General features: G+C 42.5%; 1 protein-coding gene across 9 annotated transcripts in view; it reads right to left on the reverse strand.

Annotated features, from left to right (window-relative positions):
- Positions 1 to 13,587, reverse strand: part of USP54 (ubiquitin specific peptidase 54) — a 100,320-nt gene that overhangs the window by 14,607 nt on the left and 72,126 nt on the right. For all 9 annotated transcript variants that reach the window (XM_055081328.1, XM_028481752.2, XM_055081327.1 and 6 more), the window contains 4 exons: positions 9,296 to 9,463; positions 6,490 to 6,609; positions 5,362 to 5,557; positions 1,836 to 3,214 (listed from right to left, as the gene is read on the reverse strand). In XM_055081328.1, the coding sequence (XP_054937303.1) occupies positions 1,836 to 3,214; positions 5,362 to 5,557; positions 6,490 to 6,609; positions 9,296 to 9,463 (1,863 nt within the window). The remainder of the gene's footprint in view (positions 1 to 1,835; positions 3,215 to 5,361; positions 5,558 to 6,489; positions 6,610 to 9,295; positions 9,464 to 13,587) is intronic.

A 13,587-nucleotide genomic window follows, 5' to 3' on the forward strand; every position in this document is an offset into this window, starting at 1 on the left:
GCCCCAGTCTGGGAAGATCCCACATGCCACGAAGCGGCTGGGCCCATGAGCCATGGTCGCTGAGCCTGCGCGTCCGGAGCCTGTGCTCCGCAAAGGGAGAGGCCACAACAGAGAGAGGCCCGCGTACCGCAAAAAAAAAAAACAAAAAAACTATACTTCAATTTAAAAAAAAAGTATGTCACTACACTATTGATACTATGTATAAAATAGATAACTAATGAGAACATACTGTATAGCACAGGGAATTCTACTTAGTGCACTGTGATGACCTGAATGGGAGGGAAGTCTGGAAGGGAGGGGATATATGTATACGTGTGGCTGATTCATTTTGCTGTACAGTAGAAACTAATACAACATTGTAAAGCAACTATACTCCAATAAAAATTAATTAGAAAAAAAAAAGTAAACTAGGGGAAACTTAGAAAAAATAAAAAGTATGTCAACCAGGGGTGGAGGGCGGCAACCCAAAGCCAGAAGTAAACTCATGAAACTACTGCTGAGGTTATCAATGATTTTCGTTACTTTATATATTTTCAAAACCATCTACAATAAAAAATGTTGCTACCTGGGGTAACATAAGGTTTGTTTTGTTTTGTTTGTAATATAATGTTTGACATTCAATTGGTTAGTTCAGTTTTAATTGCAATATATTTTTTATATGTGTTTATGATTCTTAAAATACTTGACATTTGTATATTCTTTCTCCCTTATATTAGAGAGGAAGCTAATTGAGGCAAACTCCAACTTTTCCTCATTCTTTGTAATCTTCCCATACTGCCCTGTCCTATGTATTAATATCTAAGGAGCACTTAATAAATGTTATTGCAAAGTTTACACTAGAGTGGAGATCCTAAAAAACATATCTTAATATTAAATCTTATATTTATATGATATCCCCCACTCTGATGCTCCTGGGAATATAGCAGATTTTCAATAACCACTTGTTTGGCTATAATTAAATGTTGGTTGGCCGCATGCAAAGAACTATACCACCTAAACTGAAGATAAATTTCTCTGAGTTTAATTTTACAGAATCATACATATCATTTAAAGAGTTGGAAGGTATCTTTAAAAAAAAATCATTGAACCAATTCTCTCATAGGTAAAAACTTGGATATTAAATGACTTGTCCAAATTTTTACTGACAGTCAATGATGGAGACAGAACAATAGTTCAGGCTTTGGAGTTCTTAAGTACATCAATCTTAAGTTATAAATATCCTTCATGTCTTCAGTTTACAGAACTAATTCTGTGCTGTGCATTTAACATTAGACTTCACTCTTCACACGATATAATCTCACAAAGAGTCGGTGAACAGGTACCCTACAAGCATACCACCTTGAAAATTCTAAACCTGGTAGCTCCTGAACGGATCAGGGAAGGTCTTGATATTGCTGGTTCAGTACGATCCGGATATGCCACACTGGAGACTTGGCTCAATGTGAACATCCTCATTGCAAGTTGGAGCTTGTTCCTAAGCCATAGAAGAATGACTTTTCCTCTCAGCCTCCCATACCTCATGCTGAGTCACTCTCAAAGGCCTAGGAACCACTCCTTAGCATTCATACTACAGCAGCCCTGGGCAAATACTCACTGGTCTCTTTAGAAGGAGGGAACTAGCCTGTGAGTGATGATTCTGCCCCCATTCTCCACTCTAGCCAGAAAAATGTCTAGCCCTTGTCATGAAGTCTTTATGAATAAAGTCAGAAGTTCTACTGCTGCCTCCTAAGCTGAGGATATTATTTACATAGAACACCATCCCCCTTCTGATCTTATCTTCCTGCCTTCAGCTTTTCTATGCCCCCCACACCCCCTGCCCCTGGTTGCATTCTTACCTGTTTGGCTCAGTGGGTTCCAGGCCACTTCCTGCTGCCCCCATCCAGAAGAGCCAGATTGAGAAACCTGAAGACTGGCCTGGTAGAGAGACTCCAATTCTGAGGTCTCCTGCTCTGTGTCTTGGTTCCAATGTGGATGCAAAAGGATATGGTTTCTTTCTGGATAGGTTACACAGGTATGGGAATCAGGAGGGGAGGACTTCATTCCTGGCCCAGGGACCCCAAGCTGAGAATCACAAAGCCTTGTAACATTCACCCAGGAATCCAAAGGCAAGGAAGTCCCCAAGTCGACACTGCTGCCCAGCTCCTTAGGCCTAGCATCTCTCACTTGAGACGGTTTCCCATGGTAAATACTTGACTCTGCCAACCTGGACTGTCCTCCCCTAGAAGTTTCACCATTAGGCAGCCCAGAGTTCATGGCAAGAGAAGGGTGATCAGCAGGCTCTCCCCAGGAAGGCAGTCTGTTCCTACCATCCACAGAGGGTTGTTGTTTTGCCCAAGGCCAATGACCTTTCCCTTGACCCCGTGGGAAAGGAGGCTTTGAGTCAGAAAGGGAAGAGTCCTTCCTTAGACTGTTTGGCAAACTTCTATCCTGGGAACCTGTACCATCCCTTGTGGAGGTGCCCTGCATCCTCTGGAACTGCTCTGCCAGAGAGCGGACAAGCCCCTTTGTGGTAGGAAACTCTGGCCTATAGGGCTCCTCGCTGCCTCCGTCCACTTTTGAAGTCAATGAAGTTTTGAGGCTTTGGGTGTGGAGGCATTGGTTAGTTTTCTGTAAGGTATTAGGAGAGTGAAGCACAGATGAGGAAGGAGCAGGCATTATGGGGCGGCAGGCCCTGTACAGAGAAAGGCTGGGCTGAGCTGACGAACTTGAAGGACCACAGCCTAGACTGTGTGCATCTCCTCTCTCAGAGGTGGTTGTTCCAGCTGGCTGTAGCCAAGGCATCACCTGGGATGAGTCAGCAGGATCCCTCTTTTCTTGGAATAGCTGTTCTCGATCAGTGCCTCTTCCTTCTTGTTGGGGGAACCTGGTACAGCTGCTGTTGTCCCCCCTGTAGCTTTGCAGCTCACCCTCTGGTTCCCAACCATGATGAGAATTCTTCTCAGTTCTCCCTGGTGTTTTATATAAGCCCTGCCTGTGGAACACAGAGGGGTCAATGCTGTCCACCTCAACAGAAGTAAGAAGGTTCGAGGCAGACCCACCAGAGGAATTGTGCTGTGGAACAGACAGGGCAGATGACTCTGGGAATAATGGCGAGTGTGACTCATGGCAGGAAGCGGGTGAGTGGATGAAAGAACTGGCCCCAAACTCTGTATTCATGTAGGGTTCCAGTTGGGCCTCCTGGCTTAACAATACTTGGAGCGGGATAGGCTGTTCACTGAAATAAATAGAGAGAGCCAGTCACAAGCTGTCTTAATTGACAAGATCACTTACAAAAATAACTGTTCATTTGGTTCCCATTTCTAGCTATTCACAGAGGTAATGGTGAAAATAAATGGAAAGACAAGCATAAGTAGAGTCAACAGATCAGAGGTTCACAAGAGAAGGCATATAGTCAGCTCACACCTAAGTAATAGGTAATATTAATTCTCTTTATTAAATACCCTCATCAAAGCTGCCCACAGTAATAGTAAGTAAAGCTCTTGCTAATATTCTTTATTCCCTGTAAAGTCCCATTCCAATCATATTCTACTTACAAATTCAAAAACAAAAATTGCGCATCCCATATGCAAATGACAATAGAAGGTAAGCAAAGCCTAGAAATCACTCATCCCTAGGGTCCTGAGAGGCAAATCAGCCAAAAGAACCAGAAGGCCACATTTACAAAGTACAGGATGATATGGGCTCCTAGGATTAATATAAAAACCAACCATTTCAAGTGTATTTTTATAATCCGGATTTGGTTATATTTATTTACTGAGATATTTCCCCAAAGTAATGTGCTGTGACTCTTGAGATTTGGGAGTGGAAGTAGGGATTAACTGCAGTTAGTTGATTTCTTACTAATTGTTTTGTATTTCTGACCTAAAGAACTCAGGGCTAGAAGCACTTGGATAAAACCTCAATCACTCACATACATCTAATGGCAGAAGTTTTCTGAAAAGAGTTTAGCTGCCTAAATTGCTTATAACCAAAACACATCTCTGATCAGATTCTCAAATTAGCATTCAGCGAGTGGGGTAAACAATAGGAGAAAAGAAGAAAGAAGAAGATCCTAGCTATGAGCATTAAATTTGAATGATAATACACTATAAACTTTTGTGGGCATAGTCATTCAGTCACCCTTACAACAGTGTGTGTGTGTGTGTGTGTGTGTGTGTGTGTGTGTGTGTGTGTGTGTGTGTGTGTGTGTGTGTGGTTTTGCTTCACTTTTCCTGGCACTGTTCCTCAGCTATATATATTATCTCATTTAATCCTTAGGGCAATGTCAGAGATTATGTGACTTGCCCAAGATCTCATAGCCAGTAAATGAAAGATCCAGACCTTGGACCATGTCTTCTCTCCGGACGTGCAGGCTCAGCGGCCATGGCTCACGGACCCAGCTGCTCCGCGGCATGTGGGATCTTCCCGGACGGGGGCATGAACCCGTGTTCCCTGCATCGGCAGGCGGATTCTCAACCACTGTGCCACCAGGGAAGCCCACCCTTACAACATTTTGAAGAATATGATATTACTTATAAGGAAAGCCTAATGGAGTCAAACAGACCTGGATTTGAATTCCATGCTTCTACCACTTACTAGCTGAGTAATCCTGGGTACCTTACTTATCTCATCCTCTCTGAGCCTGAGTTTTCTTACTTATAAACCATTGCTAAATAGTAATACCTGTCTCTTAAGGTTATTGTGAGAATTAGATAAAATAAAACATAAAACTGTTTAGCTTAGTGCCCGAGCAAATATTCAAAAAATGTTAGCTTCTTTTATAATGTTTATATTCTGAAAACTACTCAGGCTTGTTAACAGCCAAAATTAATTCTTACTTAAATCTATCTATTCTCAGTAACAGCCAATTTCAAGGGCTAAAATGGGGAAACTACACCAATGGCCATGGGGACTTTTTTCCTACTCCTGACCATAGGGAAGCAAAACAAAGGGAATCTTTGTGTCTCCTCTCAACGGATCAATCAGAGCAAGGAAGACTGCTTTCTCTGCTTCCTTGAAATAAATCACACGGTTTCTACTGCAAAGTGAAATGTAACTCAGATTGCCATGTCTAAGACCATAATATGTACATATTTAATAATCATGTTATTACACAAGTCCAGAGACAAACTCACCCACAGGAAATATAGACAAGTGGTCTATTTATTATGCTATACGTTCTGCCTCTTTCTAGGAACTATTAAGAAAAGGACCAGCAGTGGGATGAGCTTTTCATTGTATGTCTGACCTGAGAGAAGAAATCTTTTCAGAGGACTCTTCTCTCTCCCCTGGAGTCGCCAAGACAATGAGAGCTGGCTATGGAGCACCCATGGTCACTTCCTCCCCTGGCGTCCATAAACTACAATGGTTCCCAGGCACTACCTTGTTGGCTGAGGGAGGGCTCCCCTCTGTGAGGGGAGGCAGGCTGAGGGCTGCGACGGCGGCTGAGATGGTTGCTGCTGCTGCATGCGATCCTGCAGGCTCCGTGCTTTTCGAATACTGATTTGCAGCTTCTTATCGACTAGGGCTCTGCTGTGCGTGCTAGAGCTGGCACCATGCAGGGCAAGTCTTAGTTTAGCTAAAATGCAAAAGAAAATATAGCAGAAACAGAACACAAAAATACAAACAAAAATGAAAAGAATAAAATTCAACCAAAAATGAGCAAAGATATGCAGTAAAACTCAAAATATGCAGCAGGAATACAAGGCGTGGACCATGCATATGCAGTCCAGGGCACAGAGCTGCCTCTGGCTATAAGGAACATTCATGGAAGCCATGGAGGCCAAACAGGTTAATTCAAATTTAAAAAACAAACAAAAAGCTAAACTAAAATGAGTCAGGAAGATAAACTGGTGCTTCCATCTTAGACGTTGCCACTCTCATTGTCCTTTGCAACTGACCTGGCCGACTCTGGTCTCCATTCTCTGCTCCCATCTCCCCCTTCCCGATGGCCAACAGCAGAAATAAGATCCAAACCTGCATCTGTCTTTATAGAACACAGTTTCTTGTGGGTCACATTAAAGAACCAGATACAAATTCTAAGCCTTAGTCCCTTGCTGTAACCTTATGGTGCAGCATAGCAGGAAGGCAGGGGAGAAACATAAAAAATCAAATATGCAAAACAAAGTCACAGGCCTGGGAAGTCACAGTCAATTTATTCATTTCTTCCTGCCCTAAGCTCCACCTCACTAGTCAGTAACTAGAGAAAGAGCAGACTAACCTCTCATCTGAGATCTAACTTTATTTTGGGATTAGAAGGTAGGTCTGGCTGGATAGTTCATTTGTAGACTCCTGCTGAGGTTTTTCCAGTAAATATCCATAGGCCACAGTGACAGCGCCTAGCACATTTAGACATCTGAAGGGCAAAAGACAGCTAAAGTGCCTCAGTTTGGGGGAGTGAGAGTGAGGAGACTTAAAAGCTGTTTTTATCCTATCTGAGTGACGACACTAATAATACCTATGGTGAAGTTAGTCAAAAGTGCCATAGCCATAGCGGTTAAAGTTACTTACAGATAGCTTCGTTACAGAGAGCCAAAGCAGCAGCACAGTCTCCCTTCTGTTCCAGATGCAGCGACTCTTCAAACACTGATTCTGCCTCTTGTAGGGACCTCTCAAAGCCGTCACTCCTCCCTGAAAGGGCCAGCACTTTTCATTTTCATAACAATCTGTTCCAACTTTTCCTATGTGCTGTTTTTTCCTTTCAGTGCACATAGATCCTTGCTGCTGAGCCTCTGGTCCACCCTTACTCCAACTGACCATTACTATTAAGAATTCTCTGAAACACGTAGGACATCCATTTTTGCCTTAGCTGAGACCTTACCAAAGCCATGAAAGAGGGGCATGTCATTGTCCACCACATATTCCAACTCCAAGACCTCTTAGGGAGGCCCTCAAGGAAAGACCAAAGTACTGTCTATAATAGAAGGGTGGGTTCTTATGCCTGGAACTGACGTGCTTCTCCACAGTGCAACAAGATACATCTTGGCAACCTGTGTTCAATGCCCCAGATCTTCACCGAGACCTCCACTGCTGTGTTAAGGCAAAAGTGGCTTCAGCACTCTGTGAAAGGCCATCTGTAACACTTCTTTCCTACATTAATTCATAGTTTTCTCTGTACCACCTGCACCTGGAAAATCAATACCCCTCTTCGGCACAGGTGTTCTACGGTTCCTAACATCAATGTATCTACCAGGCCAGTGGAAATGCCCTTGTTCTTGGTTTGCAAACACATACCTTTCATCAGCACTGCTAAGTATTTACTTCTATCATGCCCTTGCTCACCAAACCTACTGTAAAAAAGTCACCTTCCCTTGCAGTGAGCATAAGATGTTGCTTCCTTCCCTGAAAGTGAATGTGTGCCAAAGCAGGTGGAGGAGAGTCTAGGGACAGTGCCACATGAAAAGCAAGAAAGTACTGTAAGGGCAACTTTTGTAAAAGAATTATCAAGTTTATGTATCCCCTTGGCTTTTACTCACTCATAACCATAAATTAGTAGTAAGCTGTAACCCAAGTTCACCTACAATGGGATTAATGGTGAGTTTTCACAAGCTCACAAGAAAAAAAAAATCATTTCTCCCATAATGCACCCATCCTCCATTAACCTCCAGCTGGACATGGTAAGAAAAGCTCTTCCATACGCCTAACATTCACTCCCTAATTCACCAATAGCTTTGGAGAACAATGAGAAGGAAGTAGAAGTAACAAGTTGGTTCTGAAGAACTTGACATTCGGGTTCTACTCCACTGCTAGAGGTATGGTCCCTGGGGTAGGGGGTACTCAGGCCTGAAGTTTTCTCATTATACCTGAAATCAATTGAATCTATACAACCTTTATGATCAGAGGTGGTGGCTAGAGCAATTAAAACCAAAAAAGTTCTCTACAGAGATATAGGCAAACTATAGCTGGTCAATGATTGTACTAATTTTTTTTTTTTTTTGCAGTACGCAGGCCTCTCACTGTTGTGGCCTCTCCAGTTGCGGAGCGCGGGCTCCAGACGCGCAGGCTCAGCGGCCATGGCTCACGGGCCCAGCTGCTCCGCAGCATGTGGGATCTTCCCAGACCGGGGCACGAACCCGTGTCCCCTGCATCGGCAGGCGGACCCCCAACCACTGCGCCACCAGGGAAGCCCTATACTAAATTTTAATTCTTATCCTCCAGAATCTTAGCACTCCATTCCTTGCTCTAAACCAAAGTGTATGGAAAACTGACAATGAAATACAGCCAGAGGGATCTACTCTCGACTCTAAGGTACTACCCAACTGACAGAGCAGGGAGAAAGGCAAGGGAGGAAGATGACAAGACCCCTCTTTCAGAAACAATATGAACCTGAGACACCAATGTGATATAGCTTAAGGACAAAAAGGAAGAAAAAAGCTATCGAAACATAGGGACATCTAAGAAATTAGGAATGGTAAACTAATTTGGAGACAAATACAATGCCTTGGAAAGTATAAAGCAACAATTGCCTTGAATCAAAAGACAGTAGGATTAGAAGAGAAAAGTAGCCCCCACATAAGCCCAGGAAGTTTTCCTAAGTGTTGATAAGAAGAAAGAAGTGATCAAAAGAAAGCAGCCACCCAAAACAGCATCGGCTCCTATTCTTTACACTACTTTAGCACAATTTGTTGCATCTGGAGGTTCCGAATAATAAATTCATTTCATAGAAAAACAGATATAGGTTTCAGGGCCTATTTAAAATAGATACTTCAGCCTTTTTGAACTCTTATTTTGAAGGCTAGTCTCTGCCGGTACAAAGTGATGTCCTAAAGCAATTGAAGGGAAAAAAAGTTACTAATGTGGGGCAGCTGGAGAAGCTGAAATAAAGTCCATGAAAATCGTGTGAGATTGGGATATGAATCATCAGAGGATCAAAAGGAAATCAGACTCTGTGTTCTTAGAACCTGTTTGGTAGATCCACTTCCCTGAAGCTCCAGGTAGGAAATCTCAAGGGCGTATTTCTGCTGAGCAAGAAGAATTCCCCTCACTGTCAGTATGGCTCACTCACTGCCTTTTTCTGCTGTTTCTGAATTGTGAGTAGTTTAATTTACACCTTATATAGCTGTTCATCAGAAATATTTTTCAGGAACAATATACTATCTCTAATCTACAAGCTTTTAATAAATGGGCCCCAAATCAGTGCCTGTCTCTAACCAATAGGCCTGTCACCTCCTACTTTAACTAGCTCTCACTGAAATGGCTGAATTAAGATAAAATATAACTTGGCTAAAGAGAAGACAGAATTTATGAGCTTGAATACTTTTTTCCTCCCAGCTTTCTCTGTCCCCATCACCCACAACCTAATGCTCACAACAATTACCCTGATTCTGCAGTTCATCTAAGTCCATGAAGCGGCTGGGATGAGGGTTAAACCCTTTAGCTGCCTCTAATTCCTTCTCTCGTTTCCTTTGAAGTTCCTGTTCCTGGGCCCTTCTGGCCACCTCTTCCTGCAATTCATCCAGTTCAGTTTTGGAAGATATCTCCCCACCTGGAATACAAGCAAGGAAGAAGAGAAGTCGCCACATTTCCATAACCAAGACTAAGCACTTGCTGTATTTATGGCCACTGCACTGCTTTTCCTTTGGAACTCTTCGCTTCAGTTTGGAGTTCATATTTGCATAGTGCTTTCCATTTCAGATTCAGGATGATACCTAGGCCATGAATAATAATAATATTTATTGGGTGCTTTATAACAACAACAACATGACAACTAACATTTGTTGAGTATTTACTATGTGAGAGGCATAACTGTAAACACTTTTACATATATTATTTAATTCTCACAATAATATATGAGGTAGATACTATTATTGCCCACATTTTAAGAATGAAGAAACTGAGTCACAAAGATGATAAATAACTTACCCAAGGTAACAAAAATGGCAAATGGTAAAGCTGAATTAAAGTCAAATAGGTTAAATTCATAATCCGTGCTTTTAACTATTAGAGAGCATTCTCTACCACGTGCTACCAGTGACTCACCAGGAAGCTTCAAACAAGTCAATTTCTCCCTCTTAATTTCCACCACCTTTTTAATGAGTTTGGAAAATATTGATAGTAGTAAAAATTTAATTTTTTCAGTGTTCACAGATGGAACCAAACAGATCTAAAAGGATGTCCATGATATATTAAGTGAAAAATCAAGTGACAGAATAATATCTATAGTATGACTCCCTTTTATTTATTTATTTATTTATTTATTTATTTATTTTTTGCGGTACGCGGGCCTCTCACTGTTGTGGCCTCTCCCGTTGCGGAGCACAGGCTCCAGAGGCACAGGGTCAGCGGCCATGGCTCACGGGCCCAGCCGCTCCGCGGCATGTGGGATCCTCCCGGACCGGGGCACGAACCCACGTCCCCTGCATCAGCAGGTGGACTCTCAACCACTGCGCCACCTGGGAAGTCCCCGTTTATTTATTTTTAAATGCTAGTAATAAACTTATCTATGGACAACTAGGGTGCCTGCCAGATGCTGGTGGGGGACCTCGATGCCCAAGGAGACAGGAGGAACCCCCAAGCGACCCGGTAGGACGTTGGGGGACTAAGGGGGGAGGAGAAGTGGAGGTAGGACAGGACCTGCGCCCCCAAGGGGTGGCTGGGAGCAGGGAGGGGTTCCCATGCCTGGAGGGAGCCTCAGGGGCTCGGATCAGGGGGATCACGCCTGGTGTTTCCCCTGCCCAATTGGCCCGGGAAACCTGCCCAGCTCTCGGGCCCGGTCCTACACCCTCAAGAGGCCCCTTCTACTACATTGGTTCTGGGGGCATAGGAGGGAGGCTGGAGGAGAACAGAAGAGCAGGCAGGATAGCGGGGCCCTCCAGGACGGAGGAACAGAAGAGTCACAGAGGGAGTGTGCCCTGCCCACTTGGGCTGGGAAGCCTGCTGGGCTCCCAGGCTGGGTCCCCCGCCCCCCAAGACCAGAGGCACGCCTGGACCCTTTCTGTTGTGTTGAGCCTAAGCCCCACCACCCCCATGGCCTTTTCCAGCCCTGTGCATCCTAAGCATAGGCCCCGCCCACCACCTAAACCCCACCCCCACAGCCAAGGCCTTTTCCGCCTTTTTTTTTTCTTTTTTTCCCTCCTCTTTTTTACTATTGTGGTTCTGTTTTACCTTCTGGCTGTTGTTTCATCTATATTTTTATTTTCTTTCTAACATATCTGTTAGTTTCCTAGTCTAATTTTACTCTTTACTCTTTGTTATTGTTCTGGGGTTTTTTTTGCCACCCCACATGTCTTGCGGCATCTTGGTTCACAAACCGGGGGCTGGGCCCAAGCTCCTGTGGTGGAAACTCAGAATCCAAACCACTGGACTAACAGAGAACCTCAGACCCCAGGGAATATTCATCGGAGTGAGGTCTCCCGGAGGTCCTCATCTCGGCACCAAGACCGAGATCTACCCAAGAGCCCACAAACTCCAGTGCTGGAAGCCTCAGGTCAAACAACCGGTAAGACAGGAACACAATCCCACACATTAAAAAAAAAAAAAAAAAAAAGAGAGGGATTATAGTGGAAAACTTCCCTAACATGGGAAAGGAAATAGTCACCCAAGTCCAGGAACTGCAGAGAGTCCCATACAAGATAAACCAGAGTAATGATAGTAAAGATGATCCAGAATCTCGGAAATAGAATGGAGGTACGGATTGAGAAAATACAAGAAATATTTAACAAAGACCTAGAAGAACTAAAGAACAAACAGAGGTGAACAACACAATAAGTGAAATGAAAAATATGCTAGAAGGAATCAATAACAGAATAACTGACGCAGAAGAACGAGTAAGTGAGCCGGAAGACAGAATGGTGGAAATAAATGCTGAGGAGCAGAATAAAGAAAAAAGAATGAAAAGAATTGAAGACAATCTCAGAGACATCTGGCGCAACACTAAACATACCAACATTCGAATTGTAGGGGTCCCAGAAGAAAAAGAGAAAACGAAGGGTCTGAGAAAATATTTTTGAAGGGATTATAGTGGAAAACTTCCCTAACATGGGAAAGGAAATAGTCACCCAAGTCCAGGAACTGCAGAGAGTCCCATACAAGATAAACCCTAGGAGAAACACACCAAGACACATATTAATCAGACTAACAAAAATTAAATGCAAAGAAAAAATATTAAAAACAGGAAGGGAAAAGCAAAAAATAACATACAAAGGAATCCCCATAAGGCATTTTCCAGCTGATTTTTCAGCAGAAACTCTGCAGGCCAGAAGGGAGTGGCAGGATATACTTAAAGTGATAAAAGAGAACAACCTACAACCAAGATTACCCAGCAAGGATCTCATTCAGATTCAAGGGAGAAATCAAAAGCTTTTCAGACAAGCAAAAGCTAAGAGAATTCAGCACCACCAAACCAGCTTTACAACTAATGCTAAAGGGAACTTCTCTAGGCAGGAAACACAAGAGAAGAAAAAGACCCATAAAAACAAACTCAAAACAATTAAGAAAATGGTAATAGGAACATACATATCGATAATAACCTTCAGTGTAAATGGTTTAAATGCCCCAACCAAAAGACACAGACTGGCTGAATGGATACAAAAACAAGACCCATTATGAGCTGTCTACAAGAGACCCACTTCAGACTTAGGGACACATACAGACTGAAAGTGAAGGGATGGAAAAAGATATTCCATGCAAATGGAAATCAAAAGAAAGCTAGAGTAGCAATACTCGCATCAGATAAATAGACTTTAAAATAAAGACTGTTACAAGAGATAGGAAGGACACTACATAATGATCAAGGGATCAATCCAAGAAGAAGATATAACAATTATAAATGTTTATGCACCCAACATAGGAGCACCTCAATACAAAAGGCAAATGCTAACAATCATGAACGGGGAAATTGACAGTAACACAATAATAGTAGGGGACTTTAACACCCCACTTACACCAATGGACAGATCATCCAAACAGAAAATAAATAAGGAAACAGAAGCTTTAAATGACACAATAGACCAGATAGATTTAATTGATATTTATAGAACATTCCACCTGAAAGTGGCAGAATACACTTTCTTCTCAAGTGCACACTGAACATTCTCCAGGATAGATCACATCTTGGGTCACAAATCAAACCTCGGAAAATTTAAGAAAATTGAAATTGTATTAAGCATCTTTTCTGACCACAATGCTATGAAATTGGAAATCAATTACAGAAAAAAACTGTAAAAAACACAAATACATGGAGGCTAAACAGTGTGCTACTAAATAACCAAGAGATCACTGAAGAATCAAAGAAGAAATTTAAAAATACATAGAAACAAATGACAGTGAAAACACAATGACCCAAAACCTATGGGACACAGCAAAAGCAGTTCTAAGAGGGAAGTTTATAGCAATTCAATCTCACCTCAAGAAACAAGAAAAATCTCAAATAAACAATCTAACCCTACACCCTTTAAATGACACAATAGACCAGATAGATTTAATTGATATTTATAGAACATTCCACCTGAAAGTGGCAGAATACACTTTCTTCTCAAGTGCACACTGAACATTCTCCAGGATAGATCACATCTTGGGTCACAAATCAAGCCTTGGAAAATTTAAGAAAACTGAAATCATACCAAGCATCTTTTTTGACCACAATGCTATGAGATTGGAAATCAATTACAG

This window comes from Physeter macrocephalus, chromosome 20 (genome assembly GCF_002837175.3).
Source record: "Physeter macrocephalus isolate SW-GA chromosome 20, ASM283717v5, whole genome shotgun sequence".
In the NCBI taxonomy this organism is placed as follows: domain Eukaryota; kingdom Metazoa; phylum Chordata; class Mammalia; order Artiodactyla; family Physeteridae; genus Physeter; species Physeter macrocephalus.